General features: G+C 41.7%; 2 protein-coding genes across 3 annotated transcripts; both read right to left on the reverse strand.

The window, feature by feature from the left end:
* Positions 1 to 1,940: 1,940 nt before the first annotated feature.
* On the reverse strand, positions 1,941 to 6,625 carry tha1 (threonine aldolase 1). The gene is given in 8 exon segments (XM_040039403.1): positions 1,941 to 2,787; positions 3,055 to 3,247; positions 3,348 to 3,485; positions 4,456 to 4,491; positions 4,493 to 4,642; positions 4,728 to 4,816; positions 4,903 to 4,986; positions 6,193 to 6,625. Coding segments are annotated over 8 exon segments (1,287 nt in total). The 5' UTR covers positions 6,482 to 6,625; the 3' UTR covers positions 1,941 to 2,479.
* Positions 6,626 to 22,703: 16,078 nt separating this feature from the next.
* socs3b (suppressor of cytokine signaling 3b) lies at positions 22,704 to 26,865 on the reverse strand. 2 transcript variants are annotated; one of them, XM_040039422.1, is made up of 3 exons: positions 26,692 to 26,865; positions 25,404 to 25,755; positions 22,704 to 25,293 (listed from the first exon to the last, which is right to left on the reverse strand). In XM_040039422.1, the coding sequence occupies exons 2-3, from the start codon at positions 25,536 to 25,538 to the stop codon at positions 24,736 to 24,738; spliced, it is 693 nt and encodes a 230-aa protein (XP_039895356.1). In that variant the 5' UTR covers positions 25,539 to 25,755; positions 26,692 to 26,865; the 3' UTR covers positions 22,704 to 24,735. The 2 variants fall into 2 exon arrangements, with proteins under 2 accessions (XP_039895356.1, XP_039895355.1); XM_040039421.1 differs by having other exon boundaries at positions 26,544 to 26,865.
* Between the last annotated feature and the right edge of the window lie 32 nt (positions 26,866 to 26,897).

Below are 26,897 nucleotides of genomic sequence, written 5' to 3' on the forward strand. Positions count from 1 at the left end.
AAGTATTGACATATCGAATATGCTTTTTCTTTTTTGGTTATAAAAACCAGATACCAGAATTGATTTCCACTTTTTTGTTGTTGCTTATAGTCATAAAAACTCGAGGTCTGATATTGTAGTGCCATCTTGTGGCCAAAAACAAGCTTTGAGAATTTTGGAGGACACCTTAAAACAGACAGTCACCCACCACCAGGACATTTGAATGTTTTTTTTATTATTATTTCTTTAATTTCTGATGATTTGGGGCCTTTTCTGCACCACTTTATGATGATGGAAACACCTGTGAGTAAATAAGAACATACAAATGAGGTGACAAATGCTTCTTAGAAGCTTCTTTCATGTTTTTATTATTGCTTTTATTTACATTTGAAAAAATAAAGAAAGTCAGCGGTAATAAAAGTTTCCAAATTTGTTGACAGATTTCTAAAGTTTGCTGAAGTTTAAGCGAGTACAGAAATATGGGTCATTTTCCAACAGAGTCCTCAATATTATATTCATCAATATAATATAAAGAATGTATATTAATGATTAATATAAATTCTTACAGAGAGCTGCACAGTTAAAATGGACGAAGGTCTTCATCATTTTTTTTTTTTTTTGATTTTTTTGATTTTTATTGATTAGCATTCAAATATCTCAGTGAAAACAGAACAAAGATCTACCACAAAGCAAGAAAGCATGAGACAAGGCTAATCAAAAGGTATTGGCTGAAGCATTTGCTTATTACGCCAACCCTTTTAACAAAATATCTTTTTGCATGCAGCTCCTGTACACAGGGCTCGAAGCAAATAATAAAACAAAGCAAACACAAAGCAAACAAACAAACAAACAAACAAGAAAAAAAAACTTTCCACCTTAGATAAGTAACTACATCAAAACAAAAGAATCAAGAGGGGTTTTTTTTGGGGGGGGGGGGGGGGGGGTTTTTCTCTTTTCATTCTTGATTTATATATTTTTCTAATACTCTATTTTTAAACATATTTTTAAACAAGGAAAATGAACTACACCTTTTTAAATCACTGCCATAACTATTCCACAGGTTAACTCCTCTAATAGAAACACATCTCTGCTTTATATTTGTCCTCATCTTGTTTTTTTTAAAAAAATCTGTTCCCCTTAAGTCATATTGACTCTCTCTGACTTTGAACAGCTTCTGAGTACTGGGGCAAAGCAAGTTATTTTGTGCTTTATACATTATCTGTGCCATTTTATATTCAACTAAATCATAAAATTTCAGGGTATTCAGATTAATAAACAAAATGTTAGTTGGTTCTATATAGTTTGATTGGTTTATAATTCTTATAGCTCTTTTTTGTAACTTGAAAATATGAAGAGTGTTCGTTTTATATGCATTACCCCATATCTCCAGACAGTAAGTCATATATGGAAGCAACAGAGTACAATAAAGTGTGTATAATGATTTTTTGTTCAGGACATGCTTTGTTTTATAGAGAATAGCAATGGTTTTTGACATTTTTGTTTTCACATGGTTTATATGAGACTTCCAACTCAGCTTATCATCAATCATCACTCCAAGAAATTTATTTTCGTACACTCTTTCAATTTCAATTCCATTAACCCTGATTTTAGATACATTTTTCATTTGTCTAGTGCCAAAAATAATCAATTTTGTTTTCTTTATATTTAATGATAACTTATTTACATCAAACCAGTTTTTTAATATATTTAACTCCTTTTCCGCTGTAGTCAGAAGCTGTTCTAGGTTTTTACCTGAGCAGTACAGAGTGGTGTCATCAGCAAACAATACACATTTTAACAGTTTGGAAATGCTACATATGTCATTTATATATAATATAAATAATTTAGGGCCCAGCACAGAGCCCTGAGGAACACCACAAGTTACCTTCAACTGCTTAGATTTTACATTATTGAATTCGACATATTGATATCTTTCATCCAGGTAACTTTTCATCCACTTGTATGCTATCCCTCTTATGCCATATCTCTCTAGTTTATTCATTAATATAGAATGATCAATTGTATCAAACGCCTTTTTTAAGTCTATAAAAACACCAACAGTATATTCCTTGTTATCTATAGCATTAGATATCCCTTCAACAAGTTCCATCACTGCCATCAAAGTGGACCTTTTCACTCTAAAGCCATATTGGTTATCACTTAGGAGATTATGCTTCTCAATATATTTATCAAGTCTATTAACAAATAACTTTTCTAAAATTTTTGAGAACTGTGGGAGTAGTGATATTGGCCTATAATTGGTAAACTGACATCTCTCTCCGTTTTTATGGATTGGAATAACTTTCATCTGTGCCCTTTGTTGTATTTGCACACATCTCTTTAATAAAAGATAAATCATAAGGGCGCAAAATAAAATTCAAGACACTGTGCTTAATTACATTTAACAGATTCACATGCTTGTAGAAGTGTTTGTCCCATTTTTCACAGTCTACATTACTCTGTAATCATTCTCAGATTAGGTTTCATCCTGACTTGGGTTTCACTGGGCCCTGATATTTTCCATCACATGCTGAGAAACCACAAACTGCATTTTCTGGATGGCCAGCTGAGTGTCTTCAGGAGAAATCCCAAGATGCCACACGGCCCTGACAGAGTTCCCAAAATGAGGGTACATGAGAACCTGTATCCCCTGCCCGAGTGCAGCCTCCTCACTCTCGCTAACCTGAGCCATGCGATCACAGAACTCGCGGGGACTCAAACTGAGATCCTGCAGGCGGAAACGCAGGATATTTGTCTCCACGGCAGCCAAGTCAACAGCGAACAAGTTAGGATTGCAGTCGAGAAGAGCTGAGCGTGGAGAAGAAACAAGCTAATTACACAAAGGAGTAAAGCGGGAGCCAGTAAAGTATTTAATTTTCATTGAAGGGTATTCATGTAAAATCAGTCAAATTCCAGTAATTCGAGCCTTTAGAACTCAGGAAACATTCACTCTATAAAGGTAAGATTTTGCATGGCTTCATTAAACATGCTAAAGTTATTGCATAAAAAAAAACAGCAGATCCTGAGGAAGTCACGTGGATTGAATTTTCATGGAATAACCAGGTAGTTACTCACCTTGAGCAAACATTTTTGCATTGCCGTGATCCTCCTCCAGTCTTCCAATCATATTCTGTAAGGAGAGTTTTCCAGCTGCTGCCAGTATGCCAGCCTGCCGCATTCCCCCACCGAGGGCTTTGCGACACCGTACCGCTCTGGATATGAAGTCCTTGGGTCCAGCCAGCACGGTACCAACTGGGGCGCCCAAACCCTGATACACACCCAGGATTTTGATTTTTACATTAATCCAGTTTCACCTTGGTTAAGAAGAATCTTGACTTTGTGTGTGTGTTTATATACTTCAAACCCACCTTGGAGAGGCACACACTAACAGTGTCTGTGTGCTGCAGTATGGCAGATGGAGGCACTCCCTGAGCTACAGCGGCGTTCATTACCCGGGCTCCGTCCATGTGAACGGACAGACCATATCGATCTGCTAAAGCACGCACCTTAAACATGGAAACAAACCATCCAAACATGATCGCATCACATCATTAAATTTTAATAAGGCACGAATCACTATTGCTTTTGCATCAAAATGTGGCAATCAGCATGACTCTGTAAATAATACATTTCAATGGGAAATCTTCCTGCCGGAGACTACGAGTCTACAACAAAGTCTCCGGGGATACATCCCCATGGCAACCAAGAAAAGCTATCTTTAATAATAATTGAAGAAATTTAATTAACAATGTATTTCAAATGATAACCAAATGTATATGACCCAAACTGTGGTCTCTGCTGCGAGCAGCGAAATGATTCACGCCACCGTACGTCTGTACTACTTTGGCTAACATGCTGTACTGAACAGGGAGCACAAGGAGAGAACATATTTCTCCAATATTAGCTTTTCTGTTCTGTTAAATACAGAATTTCGTTCAAAATCTTTACCTTTAAACACAAAGTTCTAAATGATAAGACCCCATCATAGGCTTAAGACCTCATAGTATCTTATCATCCCAGTGGAGCACTTTAGTTTCGACCTACAGGGTTTCTTGAAGTTCTTGGAGGCTGTAAAAGCCTCTCCTGAGGAACCAGCTCCTGCTTTGGGTTCAGGTGACAGACACCCTTTCTATTTTTAAGATTAAACTTAAAACTTTCCTTTTTGAAAAGGCTTATAGTTGGGTCTGGATCAGGTGACCCTGAACCATCAGTTAAGGAGCTACTTTGCTGGTGATCTCAGGCAGCACTGTGAGTCACCGAAAGCACTGCATGGGCTCAGGAACATTTCTAGAAATCACTGCCTATGAACGTTGTGCTGTCCACAAATGCAGGTCAAAACTCTATCAAAGAAGAATCCATATGGACACATAATCCAGAAACACTGCCATCTTCTCTGAGACAAAGCTCGCTTAAATTGGACTGATGCAAAGTGGATCTGGGGTCAGACTAATCAAAGTGAAAGTCATGCACACACACCTCCTGCAGAAAAGCCAGAGGTAGCACACGTCCTCCCTTGAATGTTGTGCGTGTTTTCCACACATACGAGCCGTGATCTTGGGTAATGGGGGTCTGGGTAACCGTGGCGTATCTTTGACTCCAGCTGTTCCAGGTCAAACGTCCCATCGGGGAGCGTGGTCACCGTGGTGGAGTGCACGCCAGCCAGCTGTATCAACACAACAAATACACACACACTCTTGTCTAGTTACAAAAAAAACCCATCATAGATGAAGCTGCTGCGGCACACTCACCTGAGCGCTACCTCCTTGCTCGTAGATGTGTAAATGGGACAAGTCCCCCACGATTACCTCGTCGCCCCGCTCCCTGCAGTGCACCATCACTGTTGGATGAAATGCAGGCATGTTTGCGACCATCCAGGACTAGTTAAGACTAATTCACACACTGCCAGGTGAAAGCAAAACTGACCTGCAATGAGATTACTCATCGTTCCAGAGGGGACGAACAGGGCGGCCTCCATCCCGAACATATCTGCTGCAATTTTCTGTAACTCTGCAGACATCACGCTTTAGGTTTGAGCAGCATTTCACATACAAAAATGCAAAGACTTTAGAAGACTGCAGTGCAGTAAACCATTTCTCTAGTCATGGTTCAAAGGACAGAGAGGATTTTATCATATAGACTGCAAAGTCAGCATAAAGACCTTTGTTTTACTTGGAGAGAGTTTTGTCTGCATGATAGTTGATTTAAGTGACTTTGGACGTGGCACAGCTGTTGGTGGCAGACAGGCTGAAACTGCTGACTTGGTGGGATTTTCTCACACAATGATCTCTAGAGTTTACAGAGAGTTGTCTGAAAAAGAGAAAATGTCCAGTGAGCAGCGGTTCTCTGACTGAAAATGCCTTGTTGGTGTCAGAGGAGGTTTTATTGTTTGGAAATGTTTAGTTTTAGTTGAGTTCTTATCAGTTTCAGTGATACTTTTCTTCTTTTAAGTATTACTGTATGGAAGGCTTAAGTTAAAGGCAGGTTTTAGGAAAATGATCCAAAGTTTCAGGCAGGCACCGAACTGAAAAAGACTAAAATGAAGGATATTTTGTCTATATTTATATTTTATTTTAGTTCATTTTCCAAGTTCACAAACCATTTCCGTTTTATTTTTCAAAAAAAAAAAAAAAAAATTAAAAAAATTATTTTAACTAAAGGTTTTTTTTTTCACACCACAATCAATTTTTAAGCTGTTAAAAAATGTCGCAAAATAGCAAATACGACACAAATTAAAAGTCATATATGGAAATTTTTAATGTAATTTATTTATTTATTTATTTATTTTTACAATTTTTAGATGGTTCAATAAACTTTCCATTTTTTAAAAGGAATTTTCTGTCAATAATCTGATCATTTAAAAATAATTCATGTAAAAGTAAGCCATACAGTACTTTTCTCGGGAATAGCACACGTTTGGGATGAGACCACCTTATAGAAGAGAAGAAAATAACTTTTTTTCTTTGTCTGTTGGTTGATCCTCCAACTGTGTGGTTAATTTGGATTACTGGGTAATCCTGTATTGGATAATCCAAGTGACCAGTGCTTGAATATGGAAACTGGTCTGCTATATATTATTAAGAAGTAACTAAGAGGTACTAAACTAGCCCGGTGCAAATATAAAAATACACACAGACCAGACAAGGGGTCAGTTATAATTTAAAGAGAACAGAAAAACATTTTAAAGCAGAATTTAACTCTTTCTTCGACTCTAACCGTTAACTGTCGGGTCTTCTCCCATCACGTCGTCTCCCACCTCGGCCTCCGCCATTGCCTGGCGCATGGCCGGACCCGGCTTGGTCACCGTGTCGCTACGGAGGTCCACCACCCGGACGTGGGCCGCCCTTCCGGGTCCAGCGTAGCTGGGCTTTCCAGAGTTGTAGTATCCCCTCGTGGAGCTGCATCCCAGCACGGAGCGGAGGGCGTTTTGGGCAGCGAGCGGTGCCACAACACCTTGATGGATGAATTTAAATAAAAGCCTGCAGGAAGATGTTTTTAACGCCATGATGGTCCCTTCTCAGTCATTTTCACTGTTATTACCGAACTTTGTATCGGTGGAGTTGTAATCGATAATCATTGACTGCAAGGGAAGTTAATGGATGACCTATAGGCGCATCCAAGTGCGCAAAGCGGCCTGGACCTCAAGATGGCGCTAAAATTCCAGCAAAGATTATTATTGTTATTATTATTATTACACACGTGTACACTCGTTAGGTTAGTCCTGGTGAGGATGTGGGGCGCGTGAAAGACATATAAACTGCATTTTATCTGAAGCAGCTCTGCTGACACTTTGTGCTTGTTAAGCACAAAAGAAAACTGAAGTTTGTTTGATGGTCTTTTCAAACTCGGCCCTTTTCTTTTCAAAGCACTTTTCAAACCGTGAGCTGTCATTTTAGCCACTGTTCTGTCAGGTTCTCAACACTATTTCTGCAGGGATGCGTCTGCACATTGCGCTGTCTCACTTCATGTGAAAAACAAGGGTCACATATGCACATCTACTTTAAGTGACTGCATTTTTTTTGTCTTTTCTAAGTTTTTGAATTATTTTTGATAATGTGTGCAGAGAAAAGATACTGACAGGTGCCATGTTAAACTGCACTTGACCTGTGATGATTGCCTTCCTTGCTTAAAACATGTATGACGTTGTCTGAAGAGGATGAGAGGCGAAACATCTTCATGAAGCTTAAAGAAGTCCAGTCATTTTCTTTCCAAGCTCATAGGAATATCATGATCTGGAAAACCTACATTCATGGGTCTGACTTGACTTAATTTCCTTGATTTCTGATGCATTACTTTTTTCCACAGTGGTTTAAGATGCAAATGTTGTTTTTAAGTAAAGGAAAACAAAAAAATCCAACACCAGGTGGCAATTCAACCACACTTGCCTGCTTGTTTTCATAAGTAACATTACTGCTTCTTTCATGTTCTCACTGAGGGGGAAAATGCACGTGTTTCAAATAGTCGGGGTGGTGTGTTTCCTTTATGCTCATAGATCTAGATTTCATGGAACACAGGAAACGTATCGCCTGCAACAAATGCATTTTTACTCCCAATAAAAACATGAACCAAACAGAGAATGTATTTAGGAAACCATCAGGGCAGTTGATACGTTTTTATCATAAATTTACGCCATAAATCTACACAATTCCCCAGAAGTCAAGGAAATTACAAAAATGCCCAGGGAAAGACCTGATCCCTGCTTATGAGTCTTCCCATTACCCAAAAAACCTACGCCCACTCCTTCTTCTCCTAAGAAATCTGCACGTATGTTCAAAAGCGTTCACAGGGTGAATCAGCAGCCTAAAAAAAACTTTTTTAAAACAGTGTTTATATTGTTTGTAAAAGACTTATGAGGCTGTAGCTTGTGGTGCATATATTGTCCTAAACTACACAATAAACTGAGCTTTACAGGCTTCAAAAAATGACATTTATTGGGAGGTTATTTTACAAGATTACAGGTCTGTCCCTTGTATGTGTAGTTTAGTTTTGTTCTTTATTTTTCAGGCTCCACACACAAAAACACTGATTTGATAAAAAAAAAGTCTTTGAACCACATTTGGCTACTAGATCATTTCAATCTGCAGTTCCTTGGAAGGTAACACACACAGTCCCACACACAGATGTTAATTCTTTCATCTATAACACACCTCATTTAACAAGCAACCTATCCCATCAGTTTATATTTTGCATGACATGGAAAGATATGAAAATCTACACATTTTCAACTCGTTCTGGATTTGGGGATTGTGCAAAGGCAACGCTTCTTTTAGGAACAGTCGGCCCCTTTCAGCTGTCGTCATCGTCTCTAAGTAAAGTTGGAGGCATAGCGAATGACTTTAAAGCCAAGAATGTGCATTTGAGTGCAAAAGTATGTTCTCAAAATGGAATATTTTGTGTTTAATACAAATCTCACTGCAATGGTACTGCTGGGATTTCTTATTCAGAACTTTTAAGGCTTGTTTATATCTTCTATTTACTATAATTTACACAGAAACAACTTTTTAACAGCTCTACACACATAATGCTGCTTTATCTGTGACAGACATCTAAAATGTCTGTTATCTAATACTGAAAAAACAGAAAACACTGTACGCTAGTATAATTTAAACACCCAAATCTAGTTGAATGGGTGAAAATTAAAGTTATTTCACCTGGTCTGTGAGTTTCTAATAATAATCTAAAAACAGATCAGTCGTGTCCTGTGTAGCACACATGTTGAATTTGAACACATTTGCCTTGTAACTCGGACCGCAGCATGTGTTTCATAAATGTGTCCGTGCACCTGTGCGCGTTTATCTGTCTGCTCCTGTGCCACTTTGCACGATTTGTTTATGCCGTGTTGTAGCCACGAATACTCTGAAATAACTATGACACCTCAAGATTCTTCAAGGGTCACACACCCACTTTGGACCTGACCTTTATCCCCACGCTGAGCTGAAAGGCTGAGTCTGACTGGCGTGACATTTACAGTCCAGTGGTGTGGTGGATTGTAAGGACCCTGAAAGAAATGTATGTTTTTAATATTACAGGCTTTAATTTACAAGTAATTTGTAATTTATTAGTAATTATTCCACCATCGGGCATCTTATTTTGAGTGATATTTTCAGATATTTCAGCAATCTAAAAGATTTGGAGTGTTTCTGAATAAAATATTTTAGATATCCCACATTTACAAGTAAGATTGGTGGCGTTTGCGTGTCATTCTGTCTGTAAATGCGATAGCTCGAAAGGTTTTGAGCTAATTCTGACAAAACTTTAAAGGGGGGGGTGTAGACTGGGCTTGCATCCACAAGAGAAATATCATGTCATGTGACCTCTGATCTCACTTTTACATTTTACATCTGCTTTTCTTTCAAGTTGACCCCAAAATGTGTTTTATTTTTAAAAATAAAGTATCATCAAAAGAAAGAGAATGAGCTGCCCGCAGTATAATATTAAATAATGAGCTCAAGTTATTCATGACCACCTATTTACAAATCAATAGCTATTATCCATTATCTACATACTGTTTGTGTAATCAAAGTAAACCTCTGTCATGCTACCATTAATGGATTTTTACTGCACTACAAACTTCTACAAGTAGGTTTAAAAAGAAAAAAAAAACCCAAAATGAATGTTTACAAAATAAAATACTATTCCTATTAAAGTAAATACTCCCCACAGAGTGGAGGTTTGCACTCTTGGATTACTTCATCGTAATCTGTGGTTACAGAGTCAGCAGATATTCTAAATACACCTGCCTGAAGTTTAAAATTAACACAACGAAAATAGGTTTGTAAGAAGCGACATACAAGGATTGGCTAAATAAATATAATTTTACTCATATAACCTTTTAAAAAATGTTCCTTATTGGATAAAAAAGTATTGAAAACGATCCCGTCTTCGCTTCACTTTCTAAACTAACTCGGTGGCTTGAGTGTTGAAGCTCCGGTATATTTCCACACTGGTGCTATGATGAGGCTCGGGCCCAAACTACACTGGCACCATCCTGTTTTTTATCTGTAACAAAGCCCCAGTTCCGTCACGTCCCTGAGACTAAGTCAATATTTGGAGGTGAAGGTTTGTGGGAATTTCTCCACCGCTGATCAAAACTGGCTGGGAGGGAGGCGCGTCTATTGCAAAGCACCTCTCTCCTCCCTCTGACACTGAGTTTTGCTCTGTGTGCTGCAATTGTTAGGGCCACATTTGCATTACAGACACCAGCGCCCTCCCTACCCCCACTCTCACGCACATTTCCCACTCACACGGATGGGCTTACTGTCTTTTCTGATTTTAATCACCTGATAAGGACCCCAGTGTGTGCCATCAGCACGGCACTGTGCTGTAGTCAAACTTGATAATGCCAGTAACACAGCCAGGTTTTATGAGCCATAACCAGTCATCATTAAAAGTCATTAGCAAACATCAGCCTTGTAAAAAGGCCGCAGTCGGTCTCGAGAGCCCCACAAGAGCCATGAAGAGAGAGAGATAAAGATGCATCAGTAAGCAAGACAAGCAAGCAGTGATGGATAAGTGTGATAAGACAAAGGAAGTGGGAAATGTCCCGAGTTTTTACGGGATCCTTGTTGGCACCGCGCTCTCGCATTCTTCTCTGCGTGTGCGCAGAGCTGCGTGCCTTTCTCTCGTGTTTTGTTTCCCTGCGAGTGCCTTCCAGCATTCCTTGCCTGTGCATGAGGGGGAGAGAGTGGTGTTTTGGATAAAATATTGAATTAGAGAAAAAGAGGCAGAGAGGGAGAAATGAAAGAGAGGGAGAAATATTGACTCCTTCTGGGAAGGAGCGAGACGGCAACGCCTTTCCAATAACCATAAACCCACTGGGCTGAAAATAGATGGGCCGAATGAATAAACGAATGTGTTCATCCCACATGAGCTCTTCTCTTTCACGGACGGCAGAGGAATGGAGGTGACCCCCACCCCCCTCCCCGACACCACAACAACCACCACCGCCACCACCACCACAACAACCTCCTTCCCTCTCTAACTATCTATCTATATCTCTCCTCTTTCATTTATTCACCATGACGAGAGATATTAACTGGAACAAAACAGGTGTTTATGGGAAGCCGTCGCTTGAATGATGTCTTTCAAACACACACAGACACACTCTCACTCAACACATACCTCTTTCTGTAAAGGTGTCGACATCAGTGCCTGTGAAACATGAGTAACATCTGTTTCACATTTCACACTACTCCCCCCCACTTCATATGTCACGGGCCATGTGGACATGCTTTACTTCACACACACACACACACACACACACACACACACACACACACACACACACACACACACACCCTCCTGTTTCCTTGACTTTAGAGGACATTACATTGACTTGCATTCATTTCCTGGAGACTTACCGTAACCAGCACTTTCCTAACCCTTATTACCGAAACACTAACCAAGGCTTAACCCTTAAATCTAATGCTTTCCATCGTGGGACTTTCTTTCTGTCCCCACTGGGGGACTGTGTAAACAACCTCTTGTCCCCACTACGCAATTTAAAAAAGAACATGTTGCTCTTAGGAAGCAGGGGGAGCGTGATGGTGTAAATTCTTTCTTTCCTTTTTGTTTTTTTTCTAAGCATTTCATTGGGGAGTCCTCTGTACTTGTTTCTTTTCTTAAAGCGTAGCTTCTCCCATTTCTTCTCACCTCCCCTCTCCCTGGTGATTTATCACCACACAGTTCCACTCCGTGCCCAAAAATACACAGACAGCTGAATATTACAGCCATATGTGACAGCTGAACATCTCATTCCTGAACTGTGGGCATTAATCTGCTCCTATATCTGGTTTACTTAGAAGGGTTGGATTTGCGGGTTCAGGCACTGATTGTTATGTGGTAAGGTCCGACTTGTAGGTGTCAAATGGACTTGAGGTCAGTGCTCTCTGTGCAGGCCTGCTCCGCTAAACTTGGAAAACACTTTCTTTTAGGGGGCCTGCATCCTATGTGGGCAATGATGTGTTGAAACCTTCCCACAAAGCTGGGAGAACAATATAAAATATTACGGCAGTCTGAAGCAATAAGAGCAAGTCACTGGGCCTGAGGGGCCTAACCCAAACACTGTACAGGGGTGTCTGCATGCTTTAGTCCCATACTGTTTACTTTTGGTTGTATTTGCAAAGTTTTGAGATGTCCTGTCTCCACCCTGGTTCTACTGAGAGAAATGGAATTTAGTTTGCGGCTGAAAAATGACATCTTAAAAACTCAAAGTGCATCACAGTTTATTTCCAGAGAACTCGCTGTGAACAGTTTTCTTTGGGAATGTTGTCGTGACCCAATGAGTACCAAAGAAAACCCTTAAAAGTGAAGCCCATTGATTGGATTGTTTCCACCGTAGCTTAAAATTGACATACCTTACCCAGAAATGATGATGTAAAGAAGAAGATATCTTAGATTTTCTGCGTTTTGTTTTGGGTGAACAGTCACTTCATGCATTGTGGTGAGGATAGTTTGACAGTGTGAGACGGGGTTAACCAGACCATCAAGATTACCCACTGTAGTAATCAGCTGCAACCACTATCGCCTGTGTGTTCTCATTCATCTGATCCTTCATTCAGCTGCTCGCCGGCTTCTCGTTTCAGTCAGTCATTTCTCACTTTGTTCATTCAGCTGTAATTACAGACCCCGACCAGCCTGCACAGTCTCGCTTCCGAGAACCGTCGCGTCGCTCTCTTTTTTTCCTTCTGCTTTATTCATTTACCAGACCTTCAGCTCACCCCTCGCAGCGATCCTGTCACCCTCCTGACCCTCTTTTCACTCCTCCTTCTCCTCAATCTCCTTTCCCACATTGCCCACTCCTCGCTTTCCACCTCGCTCGCTGGGAAGTCATGTGACTTCTCTGAAGCTGAGCCCTATAAACCAGCAGTACTTGGGGGGCTCAGTGTCTATACCGCTCTGTGATTGGCTCTTGCATTCACACGCTGTTCACACACACATACACACTGCAGACCCCCTGTGTACCTCTTTCAGGAACAAATGTGATCCTTCACATTAAGGAGTGGGGGTGCTGCCGTGCATCTGTGTTTGTGTGTGTGCAACGGTCCCTTTTGATTTTTGGTGTTTAATGAGTGGGAACTTCTCACAAGGTGAAATTAAGTATGCACACACATAAGCCCGAGCAGTGCCATTTGTTTTATGTTGGGGGTGTGCGTGCTGCAGCAGGCCAGTGGCTGAATGGAGTCGATTCAGAGGGCTCGGCATTGGGGCTTTTTTAATCCAATTGGATCCTTGTTGAGACAAAACAGAAGAGCCTGTCAGCTATTGGCAGAAAAGTGCCACTGTTCATATTCAAACTCCTCGGTTTGGATTGAAGGCTCCTGTCGAGTTTAATTTGCAGTGAGAGCCTGTAAAATCTAATGTATACTTTGAAACGAGCCACAGAGAGCTGTTTTGGGCTTTTCAAGATCCCAGGTTTTTATCCCGCTCTGATATTCCATCTGGCACGGCTGGTGTAGTTTCAGGAAGTGACATGAATGGTTAATGATTTGAATCAGTGTTGAAACAACACTAAAGAGAGCTGATAAAGAAACAAAGGAAATGTCGTTGATGGTTTAACGCCTTATTATGTAACTGACTGACAGCCAGAGGCTGACACCTTTTTGCACACATTTCCTTAAGCTGTCAGTTCATTCTCTGCAGTGCGTGTGTGTGCTGGCAGGTAAGTGCTGGTTGGTCCACCTCTTTTGGTTCAGACTTAAATCTCAACAGCTTTTGGATGGATTCCTTTGAAATCTTCATCGAGAAATTCACAATAACTGGAGGATCAATAACAACTGCTGTGGTGATCCCCCTGCTTTTCCCTCTGTACCACTGAATGAGTCATTTATCCCGTGAAGCGCAAAATCTGCATTTACAAAATGAGTTGGCATGCATTTTTGTACAGATGTTCATATGCCTTAGAGGATCGATCCTAATCACTTTGGTGATCCCGCTTTTCAGAGAGAGCTTTAGCAATGACATATTTTTGGCTCCGGTGCTGCATTTAAAAGTCCCTTGCTATTTTCCCATATTCCATCTATTGCTTGCCGCTTTGAGTGACAGAAGAATGAAAACCATAATGTGCATTACATTTTCATTATTTTCTTTGAAAAGTCCCATAAAGAATTCAATATTTTTGTTTGACTACAGATATCAGAACTACGTCTTTGTTCCACCTTAATTTCGGTCTTTTTAATCTCCCAAGTTTTTCACCAGGGACAAGTGGTCTGTTTTTGTTTGTTCTTTTGTTTTTAACTTTATCCCCATTTAATCTAGAGAGCACACTTCCATGAAAGATGAGGACAGGCCAAGTCCAGGAGGTTGTCTGTAAAACAAAGCCCACTTAAAAACTGCAGATCCTGGTATGGCCACTTGAGGCTACCGCAAAAGGAATCCCCTCAAACTCCCCATAAAGAAAACTACTGAAGTTTAAAATTTGATCGACAAGTGTCCTGTCGCAAGCAGCTGTAGTGAATGACTGACTGTGCTCCTTTTGCATTTTAATAATATTAGCTGATAATCAATATTGCTTGCAAAAACTTTGTGCTCCGGTTTTGGCAAATTCGAATCTAGAAAGCGATGCATAACTGCGAAACCACACCTGTCTCTTCATGCCTTGTTTATATTGGTTATGTGTCATGTCTAAAAAGAAGCATAATTCACTATATGCAAATTGTGATGCCAAGTTTGAGAGACTGCAGAGGCTACGAAGCACTAGAATGGCTAGGGATGAAATTTGCAGGTATGGTAATGATTTGTTTGCCGTATTATCATTCAAATATTCACACGCTAGCGCACCACCTAGGTAAATAACCATTTGCACAACACCCATCGTTTTCCCGTACCAACTGCACTGATGCATATCTGTGCAAACAGCAGTAACTAGTATCTATGTATATTTATCTGTGGTTCACAAAGTCATTGTGCATGTCAACGCAGGAATGTGGTTCAGTGGTTAGCAGTGTTGCTTGACAGCAACAGGGTCCCGAGTTTGGGGCGAGATGAGTGCAACACCTTCTGTTCCATTGCACAGGTTTGCTCGGAGACTTTTGATACAGTTTTTGTCCCTTCTAAGGTTTTACATGTCAAGAAATAAAAAATAAAAAAAAAGATCTAGTCCTAACCAAGTCACAACGATGCATGGCATTACTACTCCATGTCATTATGTATTAAGCAAAAACAAAGCCACTATGTAGAAGCAGTGTGTGGAAAAAAAGGATTCACCCCATGATTCATTAGCATGCAAAACTGTTTTTATCAGCAATAACTTGGAAATGTTTTTCTTTACAGCTTTATCAGTCTCTCACATCAATGTGGAGATAAGTTGGCCCACTCTTCTTTACAGCGCTGCTTCAGTTCATTGAGGTTTGCAGGCATTTGTTTATGCACAGCTATCTTAACGTCCCACCAGGACGTTGCAACACCTTTATTCTTTTCTTTTTTTCAGCCATGCTGTTGTATTATTTCTGGTGTTCTTGGGGTCATTCTCCTGTTGCATGACCCATTTTAGCTCAAGCATTAGCTGTTGGATAGATGGCCTCACTCTGACTCTAGAATTCGTGTCAGTGACTGCAGGGTGCCCAGATCCTGCAGCTGCAAAACAAACCCAAATTATCCCCACCCCATTATTGTGCTTCACAGCTGGTTGAGCTGTTTGTGCTGATATGCTCTGCTTGCTTTTCACCAAATGTGACTGTGTCTGTGTATGATGGCCAGACATCTATACTTTGGTGTCATCCATCTAAGAGACTTTGTTCTGGAAGTATACTGGTTTGTTCAGATGTGTTTTGCATATCTGGCAACCCTTCTAAATAAGCCATACCTGTTCGGTCATTTTCTAATTGTATTTTCATGAACTTTAATATTTAACTGAGGCCTGTAGAGTCTGAGATGCAGCTCTTGGGGTTTGTTTTGCAGTTCTTTGAGCACTACAGTGATCTTAGGGTGAATTGCTAGGATGTCCGCTTCTAGGAAGACTGGAAGACTGGGTGTACTTAGTTTCTCCACACATTCCTTCATTTTGGGTTATTTTTGATAAATAAATGATGGCACAGTGTCAAACACTGCTGTTCATCTGAGGCGGATTTTACTTGTTTATAAAACCTTGTTTGTAAAAATTACAGATTATAATTATTATGTCTTGATATGTAAAACCTTAAAATTTAAAAAGGGTGTAGTTTTTTTTTGTTTGTTTTTTTACCATGACTGCAAGGCGTCAGTCCTTCTGCATTTCATGATGGCTGCTGCTTTACTTCAAATACCTCTGATAGTTTCTTTATCACATCTAAAGCCGCCAGTCATGCATGCTGTTCACTGTTGGCATTTTGAATGTGTGTCAGTGCCTACTAAAACATTTCCTACAGTTGTCTTTATCACTCACTCCGTCAATGGCTGGTAAAGTATTACTAGTAGTCACAAGTATTCTGGGAGGCAGAGGCCGCAGGTAAATACTCAAGTATTCCTGTCAGCTTTTCCTACCTTTATATGCATCTTTTGGTGTGTGCTTCCTAAATTCCCTGTAGGCGTAAATGGGAGAGTAAATGGTGTTCTGTCTTTATGTAATAATCCTGCAACTGACTGGTGACCTGTCCAGGATGTACCCTGCCTCTCACCCTATGACAACTGGGATAGGCTCCAGCCCCCTGGGGCCCCCCAAGTTAGATGAGCAGAAGAAAATGGATGGATGGATGTTTGCCAGAACTAACAACAAAAACTCTCTTCTTGGAGAGCATCTGGGACTATAATAGATTGGTTTGTATGCCTTAGGTAAGACTGAAGTTCATAAAGGAGATGGACCAAACGCCCTAGACAAAGAACGACCTCTATACACGATACAGATACAAATATACAGCATTATAAATACTGTGCCACTGCGTGGGGAATGCCTCAACCTTTACAAACTAAACATTAGACATTTTAAGAGGCACAATAGCATTGTCAACAGGAAGTTGAGATTGAAAGCAATGGTGCAAAGGTCTCAGGAGTTATTGGACCCAAAGGGTGCATCCAATAAGCAAAACAGTCTTATTTAACTGACTGTTACTAGCAGACACACTGAGATTAAATATTCAACTTGACATAAACATAAGAAAATATGAGTCATTTGTTCCCACCCCCCCAAAAAAAACCCTGAACTCAAGCCCAGCTAGCTTTTTTTTTACAGCCTTCAGCTGCATCTCTACTTTAGCACCATAAAAGCAACTATAATCAATATTTTACAGCAACAGTGAATTAAATGGGAATGTGAAAACAACTCATTGTTTAGCCGCCAAGTGTACTCTTTTAGTTTGCTCTTATATTGGTGTTGTTGGCCACAGCAGTGGGCTGTTTTCAGTGGGGAAAAAAATCCTGTTCCACACAAAAGAGAGTCAGTCGAAGGAAGTGAAGCATTTAGCTGCTCAAGAGCCGCATCACATTTTGTCTGCAGCAGAGAAGTTTTATCAAAACACATCACCATAGACACTTTTTGAAATAACCAGGACAAAGGACATGACAGAATTTGTAAAACCTGTTCAGTCCTGCTCATTAAAAGGTTTTTGTGCCATAAGCTAAAAGCATAGGAAGAAGATTTGAAGATCTAACTCTAGGCAGATGATTGAGAATCAGTATGTGAACACGTGGCTCAGACTGACAGCTGGTGCAAACATGTGAAACTTTAGCCACGTTAAAATCGATGTAATGAATGCACGAAATGTTTGGGAAGAGATCAAAATAGAGCCAAATACATTTATTTTTTGTTTGCGTCCAGAGGGAAACACTTAAAAAATGAAATTTTAATGAATGTCACTTATTTTTTGAGGGGGGGGGATTTCACAACGTGACACAGAGAGGCAAAGTGAATCCAAATCTAATCAGAAAACAACACAAGGTCATTGACAGAGTGATCAGTCAAGTGGAGCAAACAAATCCGGTAAGGGGCAGGCGTAAGGCAAAAATCCAAGTACAACCCAAAAAAAGTCACACATACAAGGAGATCAATAATAACACCATGAGAGAACACGAGGAATCCCACAAACTGCAATGCTCACCTTTAATGCTTGAAATGCAAGAAATACAAAACAAACTGGTAACTGAGGAGTGCATGGCAGGACGTATCGGTACAGGCGAAGGTTATTGGGTAATTGTAAACAAGTTTAAGGAACAACACGGGTGAGGGGGAGGTGTACAATCACAAAGAAAGGAAAACTAACCAAGACAGGAGATAAACATATAGATGAAACTTTACCCTCTGTGTGACTTGATTCCTGATTCCATTAATTCCAGCCGTACAGACCTGTACTATAACATTGCCTCCACCATGTTTGACTGATGATGTGGTATGCTTCAGATCATAATCTGTTTTCTTTTCATAATTTTCTCTTCCCATCAATATGTAACAAGTTCATCTTGCTTTCACAGAATTGTTTTCAGAGCAGTGCAGCCTCTTTTATGTTTTCTGGAAAAGTCTAATCTGACCTTCTGGTTTTTAAATGTACCCAGTGGTTTGCACCTTGTTGTAAACTCTCTGGGTTTACATTCAGGAAAGCTTCTTCTGATTGTAGACTTCAACGCCTGCTTCACTGAGCTGGTCAGTGCATTCACTCGTTTTAAAGATCTACGAAAGTAAATGGTTAAATTACAGATTTAACCACTCCTAACGTTTTTTAATACCTTTCTGATATGTTCATTTAGTTTTTTCAGCTTTTTTTGACATGTATTTGGACGTCATATTGAGAGACGTTGTTCAACACTTATTTTATGGAAATAAAGCAAACAGGACTTACCTGACCATGAAACTGGTCGTCAGGCAGATATTCAGTTACTTTTGAGCCTCTGAAAATGGGGGGCTATTTATAAAAAGCTAAAATCTTCAATTACACCTTAGCTATTTGATTTAAAATCCATTGTGACCATGTACAGAGGCTCTACTACACTAATAGGAAAACAAATGCATCATTGTCCTTAAACTTGGACTTTTTAATTAAAGTTTTTTTTTAAAAATATTTCTTTAAATAAAAATGATCGTTAGGAGGAAAAAGAAAGAGCTGCATCACTTCTTTCTGGATTTTGTAAAGACCAAAAACACAAGCTAAAAGTGGCCTTAACTACAACAAATTACTGATAATGCTGCTCGATAACCGATGTGTAAATAAGGAACTGCTGGCTAACAAGTCTGTCACATGTTCCACTGCAGAAGAAGGCTTTGATAGATTGTTTAGAAAAGCCTCATAGGAGCTTTTTTTTGTCAGGAATGTTTCCTTCTCATTAATCATTTCTTAAAATCTTCCTTCCTTCTTGCATGCTTGCTTTTCTTTGTTTGCATTTCCTTTTGACGTTTGTGTCTTTGGCTTTCTTGTGTCGGCAGATCTTAATGAAAACACGAGGCTTTTAAATGACACACACAAAAAAAGAATTCTGCTCTTCCCTTTAACATTTTACTTCCAGTTAAACTGCAAATGCTGGACTTTTATTTTATTGCAGCACTGCAGCGAGTTTGTAGGTAGTTTACAGGCGTTGCCATTCATTCGTGGCCTAAAAAACCCCTTACTCACCACATATGTATGTGCATATGGTAATGTTTGAACTCATGTGCGTGTCTGCTACAGTCTGAAGTTCAAATACTGTGCAGTCCTGTTTGCTGGCTGAAGGGACACGGTGACACCTGAGAGTGTTAGAGGGTTTGGTCCCAGTCCACGCTGTTACAGTAAGCCATTTGGCATCTGAGCTTCTCTGCCGGTACGCTTGTGCAGCTGTGAATGAAGGGAGAGGGGGGAGAAAGTACAAGTTAAACAATGTGCCTAATACAACGTGCCTTTTACAAACAGTTTAGTTACTTTGGGGTAATCTCAGTTAGCCATATGAGTATTTCCAGTCAGTCAGAGACACACCCAGGCTTTCCAGGGTGATAAGTGATGATTTATGCGAAAGTAAAGATCATCACTAGAGGTTTTGAGTGCTGCAGAGAGCGTAACTGTACAGCACGGATGATTGGTAGTAGGCTTGGAGGAATATTGTGTTTGTTTGGATGTGTTTGTGATGCGTCACTGTCAGTGAGTACAAGTGAAGGCGCTTTGTGCACACACAAACAAAACACATACATGCACTCGTGCATTTAACTGCATGTATTCTTTCCCATATGGTTTTTATTGATCCCCATCGCTGTTATACCCCTTCTGCTCCCTCTGCTTCTCTCCGTCTCTGTCTGTGTGCACTGATGGTGAAGGAATGATGGAATGCTGGAGGGTAAATCTCTGGTTTCCTGGAAGCTGGTCTGGCTTTATCAGAAGCGGCTGTGACAATACTCGAACTGATGGGCCAACCCCAACGCCTTTCCTATAAGCACCGATCAGGCAAGAAAAAGCCTTACTGGAAGAAATAATCAGCAGTCCAAGGGGCCTTTCCTGGAAGATGGTTGTGACTTGCTAGTTGTAGAGTACAGTCCTAACCTTTTAATATTCTTTCCTCCTTCTATGCGTGTTGTGGCTGACTTTGGCAAGAGCGCAAAAATGACATAAAACACAAAAGAAGCTGCAGATAGCACACTTCAATTTTGATCAGGCTCCAGGAGTAAAACTGGCTTACATTTTGAAAAGTATTCCTCTTATTGCTCAACTTGCTTCTCACTTCCTTATGCTGCATTAAAACACAGCATTAAAGTTATGAGAGGCAATGCCCGAAACGTTGGTGCGAGTGTTTTGATTGTTGGGTTGGGGGGGTGGGGGGGGGGGGGTTTCTCCAAATGGAGCTCAGTTGTTTGAGACCCGGGTGTTGTGTTTGGCGGGGACACTGTTGACAACTGTTGAGCTGGACACAGCAAGTCATAACCCGAAAAAAAATGAATCACGGTGGAAAGACTTTCTGTGAGTGTGTGAGATTCACGACGCACAGGCAAAATATTCCAGCGCCACTCACTAGGCAACTATGGGGAACATAAGATGAGTCACAGCGAGCTGAGCTGGCTTATTTAAACAATGTGTTGTGTGTAAAACTGGATTGTTCTGGTTGGATTTTGGGAAGAAGGCTCACTCATTTTCTGTTTGTCTCCTAACCTACGTCATCCTTCTCTCCAAGTGCCCACTCAGTTTTCCTCTCATAAACAAATAGTGTCATCTGCACTCGCGCACAGACGCACACCAGCATCCAAACAGCAACCCTGGATGCGTTTTTTCCTGGAAGTGTCAAGGCAAAAAATGAGGAACAGAGTTTTTGAATCATTGTAATTACCTGTACTGAGGTGAGCTGTAAAAACAGTTATTAAACATTAGCCTGTGATTCCCACAGAGGTCTTAGGTTGGCTCGAGTCCAGAGAGATGTGTGTAGCACTGGCGGCTGGCCCAGTGAGGTAGACGAGGTTACTCCTTCTCTATTTTTTAAGGGATATGAGGGAGATCAAAATATAACTGCTTAATCTCACCTTGAACATAGGAGAGAGGAGATAAGTAGAGAAAAAATAATGTTGGTTTTAACCTTTTGGACTTGACCAGAGTCGCTTTGCATGACTCATAGTTCAAAATAATCCTCGTTTATCTTACACTGGGCTGTGGTGCATTTCCTTTAAGCCACCTTTCAAACAAAAGGTTTGAACAGGAGAGCAGAAAAGAGCCTGAAGCCTTCAATTTTAGCTCACAAGGCTTAAATGTAGAAACTTTGGCCATATTAAAATGAGGATCCACCATTTTTACAGCACATGTATGACATAAAAAAAAAAAATAAAAAAAAATCAGGAAAATCTCCCAGGTCCTCCTTATCTGATTTTAATATTCTCTCAGCATCTTTTATTTCTTGTTTTAAGCAATTATTTCCTCTTCAGGACTCCCCTACCTCACACACTCCCTCCTTCTGAAACACACATTAACACCAGGCAAGAGCCGTAAAAACTCAACTCAATTAAAGTGCCTCTTTCCTGGAAGCCAGCCTCAGACAGAGCACAAGGTATGCAGGGAATGGGAACCATATCTGTGTGTGTGTGTTCGGGGAAATGAGGGAGGGGGGGGTAGAAATGAAGAAACTCACCTCCTGCTTAATTTTACCAACAGGCGCAATCTAGCTTGACCAACCACTTACACACACACTCTGCTTTGGCTGCGCACTAAAAGACAAAAAAAACTAAAACCACAGACGGTCATAAATCTCCTCCACGTGGACCCTTTCACCTATTTGACCTCAAACACACACACATATCCATACACACTCCCTGGAGGACACCATCCTCTTTCAGCCCCTCAGGCAGGATGTATAAAACCCCACTGCATTCCTTTCCAGTTAGGTCCAGCCCAAAGTGAGCTCTCCACACAGTGACTGCTGTGTCAAAGTGTGCATGCATGACGTTGACCTAAACCCTCTCCTTCTGGGAAACCCTTTGTTACTGTGCCATGTGCACATCAGCTGTGCCCTCCCTCCATCCTTTCCTTCCATCCTTCCCTATATGTTCTCCAATCCCTGTAGAATTTATCCACAATCCTCTGGCAAAGAAACGGAGAAGCGTGGATCGGAGCAATTTTAACCCGGTGATGAATGTGCGTCCTCCTCGTGTGCTGCTGCTCACTCTTTTTCAAAGTGTGCCGACTGAATAAACACTGCTTTGTTTAACTAGGAAATCCCAATTGTAAGTAAATAGTCTTGCTGTGAGGCCAGGAATTGCTGGAATACAAACCATTTTACAATTTATTAGAGTAAGTTAAAAGTGTGTGCAGTCAATATTGAATTGGTGGAAGTTCAAAAGAAGAAAAACAAAACAAAACAGTAAATTAAGACACAAGGCAAATGCATTGACTTTTGTAAAAATAGTGCTTTTTAATATAAATTATTGAAATATTTTAGAAATATAAATATGTGCAACGTTCCTTTTCATTTATTTCTGTAATGCTTTGTCATTTCAGGTATTACAGCTTGTATTGCCAGACTAGTGGCCAGCCTGTTGCGAGAGAGTCTTTATAAAAGACAATATGATTCACATACACGTGGTCCACCGGTGCAACACATGTTTTTAAAAAAAAAAAGAAGAAGAAAGAGTTGGTGTTGATGTGACCCAGATTTGACCAAAAAATAAAATAAAAAGTGTGCCGCCCTCGCCTCGAGTGGCCATGTGAGCTCAAACAGACAAAAACATAAAAGGCTGCCACTCCAATATGGATCACAGGTACGGGTCAAACAGCAAAAGCACTTCCTTTTTTTTCTTTTTTTGATCAAATCTAAGTTTTGAATTCTGGTTTACAAAAGGCTGTTTTCTTTTCTTTTTTAAGAATCACTTGAGGGAAAAGTGTAGTGTATCCTTAACATTCAGACAAGTCCAACTGTTCACTTCTCCTCCTCCAGAGGTTATGATGGAAAAGTAGACAAAAAAGTAAAAAATACAAATCCTTTCTGAAGTTACAGGAGAAGGCAGACAGATATTCAAACACACTGGGGCATTTTAACAAATAGAAATGAGCCGGAGATGATAATCTAAGACAGAAATAAGACTCAGCTAAAATCTTTTTTTCCCTCACACGGGGCAGTTATATTTACAGGAGCGGCGTCCTGTTGTGCTCTATCATTTCCTCTTATCGGAGTTTTTGTTTAGCTGTATACCAGTATGTCTCCTCCCACCTTTCTCCCCCAAGTCTACCCCTCCTTTTCAGTTTCCTTCTCCCAATCCCACTCCTCCCTCTACTTTAAAATCCTCGCCCTCTCCGCATCTTTGGGATCATCACCATTATCATCATTCCCCCAAGGAGCTTTACAGTGTCGCTGACATTTTTCCAGCCAGTCGGGATAAAAATAAGGTCTGCTGTTTTGTTTGGTCCCATGCCAGGGCTTTTGTCCCGGTAAAAAAGCTTTTGTCTCGGCAAGAGCGGCCTGTTTTCTGTCACTGTCAAAGCATACATGCATCTCTGAAACAAAAAGGCAGGGGGAGGGGGGGCTGGGCAGTCAAATGGTTATGGATCAGGAACAAGGAACACATAGGAGAAGAAAATGCTTAGTAATTATTTTTTTAACCTCCCCCCCATCCCCCAAAACTCCCATGCTAACAAAACCTTCATGTGGTCTATACCTGTGCGTGTGTTTGAGGGTGTGGGTGTGTGTTTGCATATGTGGAGCTAGAGTGCATGACCGTCCCACTCCCCCTCTATGAGGCAACACTTGCGGGAAGCAGCAATGGAAATGTGTGCACCACCACAACACAAACACACTCACACACACACTCACGCTCACACTCAGACAAACAAATCCTGTGCGTTCTCTGTACAGGGCCCCCCTCGTTTGGACTTTGCCTTTTCTCTGAAACCCCCCACCCCATCCACTCTCTCTACCCACTGCCGTTTGTCTGTCCAGTTGTAAATGTCACGCAGACAGCAGCAGCTTTCTTTTGAAGCACATTAAACCCACCAAAATATCACTGGTGGTGCATTGATCATGCCTTTCGCTGCCATCGGTAATATCGACCAGTCAGGTTAATCTTCTACGAGGCACTGCTCTGCGTCTCAGTCAGTCATAGGAAACGTTGACCTTTGACCTCAGGCTTCATCTGCCACTCACTTGAGTGGTCAGTGTTTTTGTTTTTTTGTGTTTTTGCAAGGCAGGACGGACGAGGTAATCGTCGGTTACCCAAATCACACTCCTCATCCCCAAAAGGTCAGCGGGTGACCCAGAGTAGATCAGTGATCAGCTGATTCTGGAAAACTGACCTCATGTTAGCACTTAAGGCTCAGTCTGGTCAGTTTATGTCCACACAGACAATCTCGCATTCACCGAGAGCTGGTCCGTGCTGTAATCCTGGCACTTGGTCCATGCAGTAGAACCTGTCGCAGTTCCTGTCAGTCATATAGGAGCATCATACTCCTCCAGGTAGTCTCTAAGTGTGTCCGGGAGCTGCTCAGTCCGCTCAGACGCCCCCAGGCCCTGATTGTTCAGCGTCCTCCTGCACATGTGCTGCAGGCTGGAGAGACAAGTCGAGAGGGGTCGACGCAATTCCAGCGGGATTTTCTCCCCACCGGTATGGATCAGATAAACATTGTGTGCCTTTGTTTTTGTCTCTCCTGGATTGTCCCCACTCGCCCGTTCCTTGGTCCCTTCAGTATCTTGCCCCTTCCCCATGTAGTGCGCTATGAGTTTCAGCACACAGTCAAATTGCGGGAGCTCCTGGGTATTTTGGGGGTCTGGCTGTAGGAAGAAGCCTCCTCCCTCACTGTGGATTCGCAGATTCTTGGTTCCCTTAGTTGTCTGGACAGAGAGTGTGAAGAAGTGGTGGTGGTCTGAGGAGTCACGGACCAGGAAAGTGCCAGGGGGTTGAGAGCGTAGCAGGGAGCTGGCTTCCCGGCCTCCGACAGCTCCCCAGTAAAAGCCACTCTGCTGAAGCTTATGCAGTGCACGCATCACCTGAAACGGGTAAAAAAAAAAAAAAAAAGCCATGGTGAATTTCCAAGAATGCCAAAGAAACCACACACACAAAACGTAATAGTTTAGCTAACTCCTCAGATGTGACTGACCTGCTGGTAGTGTTCATGCGAGCTGAAGGGCTTGAAATGATGCGGGGTAAAGTTCGACCCCTGAACCCTGCCCTCTGGAGAGGTGACGCTGCTCATGGCAAGGGGGTTGTGTCCTGCAAAGGTTACCATGGCCATGCCATGGCCCCCTGCCTCTCCCTGCTGATCGAGAGGCAGGGGGCCCAGAAAAGGAGCGCGGGATTGGACAGGTGGAAGAGAGTCGGCAGCAGCGCGAGAGGGGAGACGAGGGGGGGAGCGGGGTGAGGATGGCGGGGTCACACACCGGGTCCAGGGCCCCGGGGAAGAGGAGTCTGATGCATCCAGAGAGGGGCTGGTAGAGAGCACCTATACACAGCTGGAGGGAGACAGTGAGCAAAGATTAAGCACTTCCAGCTATATATAACCTCATCTTGGCTTGCAAATATAGAGCCATAGAGCCTCATTTGAATTTCACTCCTGCATAGGCAGTGAGAAATAAATGGCCACTGTGCCACACTGAAGCTCTCAGTTTACCCCCATAAAAATGCAGTTATGGCGACTGTAACAAATGCATATGGCATGAGCGGGCAGCGAGCAGGTTATATTTAGTTTAAATGAATGCACTGCTTACTCGTGCTGCTGCACCGTGCAGCCAGACAGCAACTGGATCCTGATTGCTTTCAATTGTCTTCGATCGGGCGCACCGCAACAAGGGATTTCTGAATCGGGGTCACTGTGAAAGAGTCCAGCCAGCGCAATTTTTTTTCTTTTATTAACCCCCTCCCTTTCTCTTTGCTAAATAGCTGTATTCCTGCTCGGAGGCCCCTTTCTCCGGTTTCACGATGACTGAAAAGGTGTCCCGTCTGGTTCTGGTTTCCCGAGATACCCTGCAGGCTCTACGGGAATTGGAAATCGGCTTCACCGGACAGTGCAGGCGCCATAGCGACTCAGAACTGCTACGGAGCCACTGGCGTTAAACTCGGTCCACTACTGATGATACTGCGAACCCCCCCGAGCATTAACACTTTTAGGACCGTCTTCAGCGAGAGCCCGAGCTGCTAAATAAAACCACAGCGCTTTAAAGTGCCCCATACCCCAGTTTTCTGTCATTTTGCCTACTTTAAGACGATGACCAGCGAACCGCTTTTAAATGTTTTAACTTACCTTGTGGATACACTCAGCCCAGCGCCGCAGCCGCTCGTCGCCAAAAGAAAAGATACGCAAACTACCCGAAAGTAGTGCTTGAAAAAATATTAACTCAGGCATTAAAATCCATAAAAAAGTATCCAAAAGAGCGTGTGGGTTTCCTTACCGAGCAGAGGAATGTGTCGGCAGCGGTATCTGCCGGAGAACTCCCCGTGTGTGTGTGTTGGGGGAGGAGGGGAGGGGAGGAGGTTTACTGGAGGTTGTTTCCAGTGAGTAAAGCCGATGTTCGTAAAGCTCCGCCCCCCTCCGTTCAGAGGTTCTTCCAGTAAACACACGAACGCACGCTCACGCACGCAAAAGAACACACGCGCG

The sequence above is a fragment of the Simochromis diagramma genome, unplaced genomic scaffold (assembly GCF_900408965.1).
Source record: "Simochromis diagramma unplaced genomic scaffold, fSimDia1.1 OVJJ01000402.1, whole genome shotgun sequence".
Classification (NCBI taxonomy): domain Eukaryota; kingdom Metazoa; phylum Chordata; class Actinopteri; order Cichliformes; family Cichlidae; genus Simochromis; species Simochromis diagramma.